General features: G+C 37.4%; 1 protein-coding gene across 1 annotated transcript in view; it reads left to right on the forward strand.

The window, feature by feature from the left end:
• SI (sucrase-isomaltase) overlaps nt 1-12,679 on the forward strand; it is a gene marked incomplete at both ends in the record, with an annotated part of 47,770 nt that extends 35,091 nt beyond the window's left edge. Inside the window, 12 exons of the mRNA XM_084291897.1 lie at nt 335-473; nt 4,230-4,363; nt 4,819-4,853; nt 4,945-5,061; nt 6,465-6,613; nt 7,712-7,796; nt 7,900-7,956; nt 8,863-8,987; nt 9,289-9,377; nt 10,384-10,433; nt 11,138-11,308; nt 12,617-12,679. Coding sequence (XP_084148023.1) covers nt 335-473; nt 4,230-4,363; nt 4,819-4,853; nt 4,945-5,061; nt 6,465-6,613; nt 7,712-7,796; nt 7,900-7,956; nt 8,863-8,987; nt 9,289-9,377; nt 10,384-10,433; nt 11,138-11,308; nt 12,617-12,679 — 1,214 coding nt within the window. The remainder of the gene's footprint in view (nt 1-334; nt 474-4,229; nt 4,364-4,818; nt 4,854-4,944; nt 5,062-6,464; nt 6,614-7,711; nt 7,797-7,899; nt 7,957-8,862; nt 8,988-9,288; nt 9,378-10,383; nt 10,434-11,137; nt 11,309-12,616) is intronic.
• Nucleotides 12,680-12,935: the final 256 nt, after the last annotated feature.

Here is a 12,935-nt window from a genome sequence, read left to right on the forward strand (position 1 = left end):
ATATAGATGATAGGCCAGGGTTTACAAAGATTTGCAATATCTGCTGAATTAGGTTATATCCAGTTTATTCTTTGAGCTGCTCCAGAAAAAGCATCTATAACAGAGCTATCAAAACACTTAGAAACCCGGATGCCTGAACAGGACTATTGGAGCTATCCCATTTGATAAAGATGGAAATGTTCTTTCATAAGAAGTCACAGATGACAGTATAGATGCCCAAAAGAGAGTGAACACAAAAGAAATCATGAAAATTAACAAAAATTAACAATATTTGTTATAGAATATCTCTCATTAAAAAGAAAATAAAATGTCTTTCTTCTTCCCTTATCACTAGATTTGGGATACCGGTCAGACGGTTTAATTGTCAAAACTCCGTGCATGGAAGGTGAGCAGCGTCTTCCGGATGGTACCCCAGTTAGACACTATGATGTCCACAGTCTTTACGGATGGTCACAAACAAAACCTACCCACGAGTAAGTGAGATTTGCATAGTTTCTTGCTATCTCCAAAATGTGTTGCCAAGAACAGCTGGTATCCATAACTATTGGCACAAACCTGCCTGAGTCCCTTTAAGATGGCTGCAAAATCTTCCTTTTTATCCAGTAGTGTTGATTCTGCCATTCTGTTCAAAGTGGAGTTTGGTGTTCAGTGTTCATTGGTGTTCACCAATGCTCTGGGTTTTGCAGCTGGCAGTATTTTAGTCACGTTCCTTCTCAGCTCACGCTGTGATCTCACCGGTGGTACAAGCAAGGTGGTAGGAACCTGAGCAAGGACGTGCAGGAGAAGGCCCAGTGGGTGTGTGCAGGTCTGAGCTGAAGCTGTGCTTCCACTGTTGCAGTGCAATAAAGGCATTCTGCTGTTGGAGCCAAGCAGAAAAGAACTAGCTCAAGCATGTCTACACCAGCAGCTGCATCACTCACTGTCTCAGGACAGGCAAAGCCTTTATTTCACTGACCCTGAGCAGATGCAATTTTCAAGGTACCTTTTAACAGCAGTTTACCCAAGTCTGATATTAAAGAAAGCTACTCTTCACCTAGCTGCAGAGCAAGTCTTTGTATAGCAGTTCTAAGGGTTTCATCCACACACATTTTACATTGTGCAAGCCCAACTACTGACCTGCATTATGAAATAAGTTGGTCACGGTGCTATTTCTCATACAGTTTAATTGGGATGTAATAACTTGCCACCAATCGTTGCCCTGTCCCAGTGTGTTCACACATAACACGTTGACTTTTCAGCAGAGGTTTCTGTTAACAGTCAGCCTGCAAGGCCATCCTGGGGCGATGCTCAGCATTGTAAATGGGAGCAGTCAATCAAAAGGCATAGCTCTGCTATTCTGTTACAAGGCAGAACAGAGAACAGGTCTGAACATTTGGATCAGCTGTTGTTAACAGTAATTACTCAATGACAGTCTCACCTAATTACTGCAATTAAAATATAAAACACTTTTTGTTTCTAGCTAGTGCTAGGATAGCCTCTTTTATTTCTAGCATTGATACCATTTTAGCCTCATACATGTAGTGAGGGAAAATGAATATATTTTTTTAAGAACATTAATTTCAGAAGGGCTCTGTAATCTTGGGTATTCAAAAATACTTGAGTATGGGTGAAAAGAGAAAACAGTGACATTTAAAACACACATTCTGTTCATAAAGCTTTCCTTTTAGGAATTTATTTTTTCAGTTCCAAGGCAGATGTCATTACCTGTTCCTTAGTGAATAGGATCCCAGCTGACTTTAGATAACGTCTGATCTAATGATAGTATATTTGTGCTGTTTCATTTCCAATTCAATGAGTAAGCAAGGCACAGCATTTTATTATAGGTCTTAATAATCTTAAAGTCCTTGGTAACTTTGATGTTGCCATTAGACAAGAAAATACCAAGGCTACTTGATTTTTTGACTGGGTGGATGCTACTGCCAGAAGCATGCATGGCAGTGCTGTCGGTCAAGTAACACGTGAGCCTGCTGGCAGGACAGGAAGGAAACTGATACCTCTGCTGTCAGCCAAATCACATGCCATTTGGATATTGTAAATAGGCAATAATTTAACACTGGGAGCAATATTGCTCTCATTCCTGCACATCAGGTGTGAACTGAAATGGAGTGAAATATTTTCTTCTCTGTTGAGAGGTACTGTAACAGAAATGAGTACGATAAATTACACAGCCTATACAGATATTCTCACAGTTGAAACAAACAGAAAACTGTTGTTTAAAAAAAAAATAAATAAGAGAGAGAGGTGACAACTAAGAGATCTCTCTAATTAGATCTCTCTCTAATACTCCTTACTAAAGGAGTCATTGTGATACAGAAGATGTGTAGTAATAATAACTTATTCTAAGACTAAACCATCCAAACAAGAAGATTGTTTGTATGCAAAAGATACAATATGGAAAAAAAAAAAAAAAAAGCCAGCGTAATGTGTAATGGAAAAGTAAGCAGCAATATTTTTTTTCCCAATTTGATACAATTTCTGTTCTGTATGAATTAGAAAGAGGAACCTTCTTTGTATCGGCTCAAGGCTATTCTTTTGTAACAAGGCTTTTGCACAGATGCGATAGCCAGAACCTTTAAGAGTGAATCTAGGAACCATTTTGAGGTAAAGGTTTAGAGGGCTTGACACAAGGAATTGCTTTTCAAGAATCCGGTTTTGGCTCAGTCCTGAAGCAGATAGCTGGCACCCCAGGTCAGGAAAACACTCAGGCCCTGGGCAGTTCTGTGGGCAACGTACACCTTCTTTGGATTTCAAATTTTAGCAGGACCTTCCAAAGACTGTTGAAGGAGGGTAAACGAAGCAGAGGCTGAAAATGTTTGGTAATACATTACAAAGAAAGAAAAGGTAGTAGAAAACTTACTGTTTGTCTTGGAAGAAATAATTACAGCACATTAGTCTAGTTTAATTACTATGGTAATTTAAGTGACTTGTGTATTTTTGTTGTAATTATAGCATCACTAAAGCTGCAAATCCTGTCAAAAAATAAATAAATAGTGCCTTATTGAAGCAGCTGTTTAGGCAATTATTGTGGAGTTAGCATTGGAGAGCAGTGCAATTCAATCAGTGCAGCTTTCTAACTAGTATTGTAGTTCAGTTTTCTGCTGTAATGATTCACAGTATGAGTGCATGCCTGCAAAGGGATTCTTCGAAGAAGCCAAGGCAGTTATGCATCCACACTAGGCACACAGCATAGTCCAGCAGTGGCAAGGTATGAGTGTCCTCTGCGGGACAATTAGGAAGCACGAATTCCTCTCAGCTCCACAACTTTTTGTCATAAAGCCTGTTTGGTTACCTTTGGAGGTATTTTGTGGCAATTGCCAAGGCTTTATTTAAGAAAATGAATCATTTTTCTTTATCTTATTTGCAGAATGGACCTAGCTGGTGAATTATTTTTCCATCCTGCTCTTTTAGAGTCACAACTTGGTGGCCTTAGGAGCTCCTGTCCAGCAAGCCACTGTCTCCCCTTCCAGCAGCAATGAATGAAGCCATCTGGGTTCTGTGACAGAGCTCCTGAATAGCCCATGACAGTCCTAAACTGGTGCTTGCTGTTTCCCTTTAACTCCTGACCCCAAAGGCTTTAGGTGCTGGTGATGCACAGCAAGGCCATGAGCTGGGAATCTTGAAGGGTACATTTGGTTTCTCCCTCCACATGGCTGATCTACACCATCCTGCCAGGAGCAGTCTCTGGCTTCTACTGTTGGTCACTTCACATCAATTTCTTACCGTGTTGGTGTTTCTGATGTGATCACAGGTCCATGCCTTGCTTTTTGCTCAGGTATCTTTCTGGCAACTGGAGTTATGTTGACAGATCTAGTATTCTAGACCCCTTTTTATCTTCTTGGTTTTAGTTTTCTTCAGATTATTTTCAGCTGGTTCTGCAAGTTTTCTACAATAAAGGAATGATATACCACATTGCGTAGCCCTATAAAATGTGCAAGTTGGACTATATTCGTGTTTTCCCACAGAGTAATTTCCCTCAACTGGAAGTTAGCATTTTAGCACCTCCTTGTTTTCACAGGTTTGCTGACACTTAATTTTGACTTTCTGCTTCTGTGCAAATCACTGTGCACTAGCATCAAAAGTACATTTGGACTGTATGGATCCATAACAATCTGTACAACAAAAATTCTGCCCTTTGTTAGGAAAGTATAAGATGCTATATTTATTTTCAAAGACGATCTTATGCAATAAGTTCTCATGTAATTTATTTCTTCATCTGTTTTCAATGTCAGCGCTGTGCAGAATGCCACAAAGGAGCGTGGGATCGTCATCACCCGCTCAACATATCCCAGCAGTGGAAAATGGGCTGGACATTGGCTGGGCGATAACAAGGCAGATTGGGATCAGCTGGCTAAATCGATTATTGGTATGTAGAAGAAAGAAGGTCTCTAATCAGTATATTCTGTGCAGTAATTCCTTTTCCTTGACTTACCTGCATTTAGAATTTATTGGTTTTAACAGGAATACACTCTTTGTTCAACAACCAGAATCCATGGTCAATTCCTTTGTGACTTCTTCTTTACTTCTTCCTTGGTTGTTGGGAGCTCCTTTATTCTCCTGGGACCGGCCACCTTCCCACCTTGTGTTCTGTCACATCAGTTCTCATCATCTGCTGCTGTGCAACATATCTTTGTTTCTGACAAATCATCTCCCAACTCTTTCTTCTTTCTGTAGAAGGAAAACGTGAGAAATTAGAGAAGTTGTGAAACTTTTTTTTTTTTTTCTCATTCAGCACTATAATATATGTTATCTAGCACAACCATTAGCATATGAAAGGGGGAAGAAAAACAGCTGGTAACAATGAATTATTTCTCCTTTCAGGTATGATGGAGTTCAGTCTCTTTGGAATATCTTATGTAAGCTATTCAGTTATTATATTTTAATTAATTATCTTGACACTGTACAAGAATTTATAATATTCCAACTGGATTGTTTGTCAACTTTCAGACAGGAGCTGATATCTGTGGCTTCTTTAATGACTCACAGTATGAGTTGTGTCTTCGCTGGATGCAGCTGGGTGCATTTTACCCATATTCGAGGAATCACAACGAGAAAGGAACAAGAGTGAGTTTTAGATTTTTAATGGTTGTTACTGGATAGACCTTTGCAATGTAGAGAATGCACATGTAGAGAACAGCTGGGGCATCACACAAGCCAGATAGTGTCAAAAAGAAGTACATTCCAAGCAAAATGGGCATGAAAAGAACATGTTTCACTCTTCATCAAAAAAAAAAAAAAAAAAAAAAAAGTCTTTGTATGCTAGCTCTGTTGTAATCCTACCTCCTTGCATGGTAGGTATTATGCCTGAAAAGGGGCTGCTCTGGGATTTAGACCACTTGAAGGAAGCATATAATATGTTTGATTTGACTGAATCCAACTCCTACCTATTTTTCCCTGTAGGCCGTTTTGATTTAAAGTCACTACAATAAAGTACAGTGCTTTTATGGCAAATGCTGTTAAAGGAGCAAAACTGACATTGGAGTTTGAAGCCATAGTTGTCCATAATTATTACAAGAAATGAGAAAATGGAACAGTGTAACATGACTCTGGAATAAGAGTCAGGAATTTATGTACTTTACACATTTGCCACCATCAGATATTGTATTTCCTTTAGGAATAAAGGAAAATAATTGCTTAAATGTAGGCCTGTGCTGGCCAAGGACTATATTGTAGAAAGCTGTAAAACTAGATAAGTGGAAAAATAAAAATTGAAACAGCACGTAGATTCCAATTAGAGCTTCAAGTCTAGCCGAGTAGTGCTATTTGTGTGGCACATGTCTAATGAATCCGAGTCTCCTTTTCAAAAACTATGCGCTTATCTTGCCACGGCACACCTTTCGATAGGACTTTGAAAGCCTTTAAAAATGCAGATGCAGGGTTATCATGTTGCTTGCAGTCTTAGCCAATTTGCCAAGGTATTGTTCAATACATTTAGTAAAGATTGGAAGTGCTCCCTGACATCAGTCATTAGTGCTTTGGTCTCTTTTTCCAAGTCCTGAGTGCTGCCCTGCAGAAGAGAGGGATAATAAATTATGTACTCCAGGATGCATAACACCTTCAGGACAACTTGCAAGAAGTATGTTTTACAGTATTCTCCGCAGGTTTTTCTCATCTTCCTTCTTTCTAGTTCCCCTCTTAGGGCTGACAGCCATACCTACTGTTTTTACCGTCACTTATGCCTTAACTGAAGTATAAATAAATGGAGGTGCTCTAGTTTGGAGGCAGAGGAATTTGCAAGGGCCTACTGAAACTTTCACAGGTCTGTCTTGCCAGGCAGATTTTGATGCATATTTGGTAATTACTACTACTACCACTGCTACTGTTAGATTTTATGAAGTCATGAGAAAAACATAAAATGAAAGAGATGCTAAATGTGAACTCTCTTGTAAATATCAGCATTACTTTTCTCCATAGCTGTTCTAAACACAGTAAGCCAGTTTGAATAGCAACTGTCTCTTCTCTTCTAGAGGCAAGATCCTGTTTCCTGGAATGCAACATTTGAGGACATTTCCAGGAAGGTGCTGAATATAAGATACACTCTGTTACCCTATTTTTATACATTAATGTATGATGCCCATGCCCATGGCAGTACTGTGATCCGTCCTGTACTCCATGAGTAAGTGTGACTTCTTTGCTCTCCTTGTAAAGAATTTCATCTAAGAATTCTGGAGTTGGGATCCTCCTAATGATGTTTTTGATTATTTAGAGCAATTTTCTGAAAAAAAAAAAAAAAAGAAAAACAAAGAAAAAAAGAAAAAGCATGACATTGAGAATATGAGCTTTCAATATCAAGTTTTGCTTTCACAGAGAACAACAGTTCTCTGTTTTATGCTATGCAAAACTGAAAATTTGCTTAGCTAGAGTTAATGTATACATTTTAAAGCTCACCTGTAGCCTCTTTAGGGATAATCAACAATGATGTTCCATTGAAAGCTAGACATATGTAGAATTAAAAAGCAGATGTTGCAAAAAGTTTAAGCAAAGAAGAGGGATATAATTCTGCCACAAGTCATGACATAATTTTGCAGGGAAAATCATCTTTTATTTATTAATTTGTTTGTTTATTACTGGCCAGACTGATAGAATTGATAAAAAATAAAAATAATAATAATAATAATAAAAAAGATAAGTTATTAGTTGTACAAAGCCTTCTTTGTCCCTGGAAGGACAAAGTTTATTTTTATCCTTTTATTATAAGATGTGCTCTAGTATATGTACACTTGTCTTGTCTAAAAATCATAGAGCTGTTTACATGTATTGTCTTGATTTTTTTCAAATCACTTGCCCAAGAAAAAAAGTGACACAAATTAGAAAGTGATTCACAGTCTGACCACTACCTAATCTTAGTATTGCTGATATCTCCAAAGCAAAACTGATCTTTTGAGTTTTGTGATCTAAATATCCCGAAACTCAATTTGCCAAAGAATGGCAAAAAAAGAAAACTAAATAATAGCCTGCATTCCTGCAATGATTTTCACGTTAGGATCTTTATGCATTCTTGGCAAACAATAATTGATCTATTTAAAAGGAAACAGATAAATAAAAGATACATTTTAGTTACCTGTCTCAGTTATTGTTAATACTAGAGTAAAGACAGATGAGGAAATAGCAGATACTAGGAACAGTAGGTTGAATTACCGATGGAAACTTCTTAAAAGAACATTTTGGAAAAGTTCAGCATTCAATGTTTAATCAAAATTCTGTTAACTTGCAGGTTTGTGACAGACAGAGCAACATGGGATATATATGAACAATTCCTTTGGGGACCTGCACTGCTCATCAGCCCTGTAATGCAACCGGTATGTGCTTAAGCACTGAAGTTATATGAAAGTATTAATGTTACTTTAGCTAAAAATTCCCTGTTTGCTTTAACTTCCCTAAAATACGTATCTTTAATTCCAGAATGCTGTAACAGTGGATGCTTACATACCTGATGCCGTCTGGTATGATTACTACACAGTAAGTTATTTTCAAAATTGTACGTATTCCTTATAATGATGTTCAGATAGTGGCAGGGTGTGCTGAGGTGTGAAACCACTATCTCCTTTTTACAAACTTATGTTTATTATCATTTCTTGGCGTTATAACAACTACATCTTCTTGGCTGATTTCTTATAGAAATCCTTAGTTCCTTTTATTGTAATAAATACTTGAACTATGTACTCCTGTCTCCTTCTTTCCCCCCACCTTTTATTGCAAAGCATGGCTATGGAATATCCCTTTGGTCAGTCTGTGTCAGCTGTCTTGGCTGTGTCCCCTCCACAGCCTACAAACTGGCAGGGCAGCATGAGAAGCAGAAAAGTCTGTGACTCTGTATAAGCACTGCTCAGCAACCACTAAAACACCAGTGTGTTTTCAACACAATTTCCATCATAAATTTGACATTTAGCACCACACAAGCTTCTATGAAGAAAATTAACACTATCTCAGCCAAATATAGCATAAGAATGCTGCAATGGAGAAAAACAAACAGGGTTAGCTGCACCAGCCTTTCATGGAAGGTAGGAAAGGACTAGTAAGAAGGAGTAGGCATTAAATATCACTTCATTAACCACACGTTTGTATTTCACCTGAATGGTCACTTTGATTCAGCTGTTCTCCCCTGAGGTTGATAAACACTTTTTTAGATACATAGCTTTATGGTTTCTCTTATGTAGAGAGAGAAATGTGGAGCATAATGTAGTTACTCCTGTGTTAACATCAGGATTTTAAGAAAAAACTCCTAAGGAATCTGCCTAGCAAAATAAATAAATAAATAAATAAATAAATAAATAAATTGTTATTATTTCTTTCTAAAATAACTGTAGAGGGAGATCGATTCAACAGAAGACATTTTGTTTTATTTTTTATTTTTTTCATAAATAGGATAAAAATATTGGTGTTAGGGGAAAATCAGTGACTCTATCGGCACCTTTGGACCATATCAATCTTCATATCCGAGGCGGTTACATCCTCGCGTGGCAACAACCTGCTAATACAACTTTTTACAGGTACAATAAGAATAACTGGAATATTAAAATTTAGTTGTAATTATCATATTAATTAATAATATCATATTATTACCAGTCTTTAAAGAATACATTTATAATAGCACCTGAGATTTGTGGATGCTTTTTTTCTTCAGTTTCCTCTTAACAGTCTCCTTTGAATATAATACTTTGGGGTCAAGAAAGTGAGTATCAGAGACCAGGCAAATGGCTGACAGTATTTCTAGAACAAGTTCTAACACTTGAGAGAGACAAAATGTAATTAGCTGAGGATATTAAGGAAAACATATTCTGTTTTTCACAGCCGGAAAAACCCAATGGGACTTATTGTTGCTTTGAATGAGTCTCAGTTGGCAGAAGGACAGCTTTATTGGGATGATGGTGTTCGCATTGGTATGTATAATGTTTTCTTGCCATCCTAAAAAACCTTTCCAGCTGTGAGGTGGTAGAACACTGCAACAGGCTGCCAAGAGAGGCTGTGGAGCCTCCATCTTTGGAACTATTCAAAGCCCAAATTAAAACAGAGAAGCAAAAACCAATGAAATGAACTGGAAAGAGATGAAACAAATTACAGCAGTCCATGAGCAGCAAATAATGCTCAGCAGCTAGCTAACCACTTTTTGTCTGCAGTTCTAATAATAACATTGTTGTCCAAGTGGAAACATGAACCTATAAGAAATTGCAACCCTTAGCCATCACTTTGGAAAAAAGGCTTTTGTGGTTTATTCTGCCTTAGAAGTCCTCAGTGTAGTAATGGGTGTTAGAGCATATGGCAGACTGCTGGCCAAAGCAAGCCCAATTCTGGAGCATGCCCTTACCTGAGCATGCCCTCAGAGACAAAAGTTAAAGCTCCAGATTAACAAAGTGATTTCTACTGATTGAGACCACAGAATGCTACAATTTGTAGAATTAATCTTTGGTATCAAAGAAAGGGTGTCCTGGACCTAAGGGAGCAAATATAACAAAGACTTGTCCTCAAACCTATGGGAGCCATAACCATAGGAAATGTGGGAAACTCACTAATTTCCTCAGCATTAGTAAATCTAAATTGCCTTCAGACGAGATATTTGCATGCTGTTTATCCTTCCTATGCAGAGCCTATTACCCTTGTAATAACAATAAGCCATTACCTGATATTATGACAAATAATGCAGAAAACTGTTATGTTACACAGTGATGTGTAGGTAAGTTTGCTGTAGAGCAGAAAGGCAGTACCTTCAATGGTAAACTGGTAAATTGGTAAAATATACAACAGTGATTTCAAAGAAGCACCAACATATATGATAATCATGTGTACATACACACATACATACACACTTCTTCAATTGAATGTTTTATAATATTTTAACTGAACAGCTAAATAGCAAACACATTTGATTGTATCCTTTCTTTCTAACAGATGCATATGAAGATGGTGCATATCTGCTAACATCATTTACTGCTAAGCAGGTAGGTAATGCTAGCTAACATTCAGTTTCTGAAAAATCACTTGAGGTGATCATCGTCATATTTTTAACTATTCGTATTTTAGTTTGTCCCTTTCCAAAGTTTAGATATTCCTCTTTCAGACTGATTCTGGATGACAGAGTAATTGTTATTCAGTAGGGTGAAGACTGTTGTAGGTCTCTAAATGTTGCTTTAAAAACTTCTTTGAGATCCCAGCAGCGTATATGTGTGCACAATAGAAAAACAAACTTGTTTGGCATTCTTTGTACTGGTATACATCAGAGTAACCTAGTTTATTTCAGTGGGGGTATTCCACAGAGGTACACATTCATTTTAAGGAGTTGGCCCGGACTGAAAGCTGCAGGATGGATGTTGGTGCACATCCTGTAACTGGAGATGGTTTCTCACAGGGCACTGGGTTTAATCCTGTATCAGGCCTCACAGCAGCTGGGATATGAGGCCTAACTGCTGTCCCAGTGATAGCAGGGAGGGTCTGTCCATGCAGCAATTAAAGACACAGCAGATTCCAGGATCTAGATAGACTAACAATGTGAAGAAAACTGAAGCCTTCGCATTTGGAAAATAAATAAAAATATACAGACATATTTTCTTTAAAATGCATGAGAAGTGAAGAAAGCAATTGAAAGGCTCAAGTAGACTTTTACCCATGTAATGATTGCATCCTATTTCATTCTTTTTCCTTTCAGAATGTTTTAGATATCACAGTTGTGCATCATGGTTACAATGATCCAAACAACTTAATGTTTACTGAAATTAAAGTGCTTGGCTTGAGCACAACTGTTGGGCAGGTGGCTGTATTGCAGAACGGTGGGACAATTCCATCAACTCATGTGCTGAGCTACAACAGCACCACCCAGGTGAGACACTGTTTTTGGCATAATGCCACCTTCACAGCTGAGTATGTCTTCTTCAGCCTTTTGGGGATTCAGCTCTCAGCTCTAATACCATATTTAGAGGATAGTTCAGCAGGACATATAACCATTAACTGACAGTCACTTTTAGAAAGTATTGTTTAATAGAGAGTAAATATTGTGCAGGAGGTGCGGTAGAGCTTTTAAATACAGAAATTACTGTAGAGGAAATCACGCTGCTCCTGACTGTGAAGAAATGTTGGGTTTTGTTTTGTGCTGGTTTCTACTCTTCCTAATAGCTTACTCACAGATTGTGATTTGAAGGAAGGAAAAGCAACAAATGTTTCTGTAGTCTCTATGTGACCCTATTGTTGTCGGTTTTGTCTGACAACTTTTTCATTTCCTACGTCTGTTTTCTAACGCCATTTCTTCTTCTGACAAGTCAGATTTGAGCTGTAGGCAAGACAGCACAGGGCCATTATGTGTACAAGTCCAATTCCATACCTCTGAAGTTATCGGCTAAGCTTCTCACCAACTTCAGAGTGCCAGGCTTTCCATCTGCACGGCTCATGTCTGTCCGGAGCATTTTTTGACATATTACATATGTCAAGCACTGCTAAAGCCAACTGAGACAAATGTGTAGAATTGTATCACCACTCAGGACAGCACTTCAATGGAGCATCTTTCAAATGCAAACTGAACTACTGGGGCACCCAGTCTTGCCAATTTTCTGGTAGAGGGAGACTGTCTAATTTATTTTGCTATTGGGATCTTACCACCCTTTCTTTGAAATTCAGTACTGAGTTAAGTCTCAGTACTTTTTGTCTTTCAGTGGAAAGCCAAAAGTATTTAACTTTTGTATATAATGAAACAGATGAATTAAAAAGAAGATTAGAAGAAGAAAGTAAGATCGTAAAACACAATGGACATATTTCATTCTGTTTCTTTTTTTTATTATTATTATTTTTAATTTTGGGTGGAAGAAAAAGAAATTGATATGCACAGCTGAGTTTGTTCTAAGTTTTGCTGCATTTTATTTATATACTTATATCCATTTATGTATATATTCCTCAGCACTAAAAGTTCTTCTGAATGAAGGGATGATAGCTTCTTGATCAGAAATAGAAAGCCTATGCTGTCTAAACTAACCAGTGATACAAACACAAAAGAAAGAATATTTTTTAATTATTATTTATATATATAAAAAATCCACTACACTCTGTTAAATCAGAAAGCAAGCAAACAAACAACACAAAACAAAACAATACAAAATTGTACCCTCAATGTATAGTTACCATTTTTGTTTTTCCACAGGTCCTGAGAATCACACAGCTTCAACTTCAATTAGGCCAAACCTACACAGTGCAATGGAGTTAAAATTCCTTCCAAATAACATTGGCCATATTGCTGATTTTTTTCTTTGTTTTAAAACAGGCTTGAAATGTTCATACTGCTACTTTGTAACCTAAAAATACTTTATTCTGTAAAAACACACAACTTACATTCAGTTCATATCAAGGTATCATGTGTATAAAAAAGACATAGTTAAGTATTGTTGAAGGCTAACTACAAGCTCTCCATCTAATGCAAAACTTATGTTTTAAATACTATGGCACTTGTGTCATATTTAAAA

This window comes from Netta rufina (genome assembly GCF_964035555.1).
Source record: "Netta rufina genome assembly, chromosome: 9".
Taxonomy (NCBI): Eukaryota; Metazoa; Chordata; class Aves; order Anseriformes; family Anatidae; genus Netta; species Netta rufina.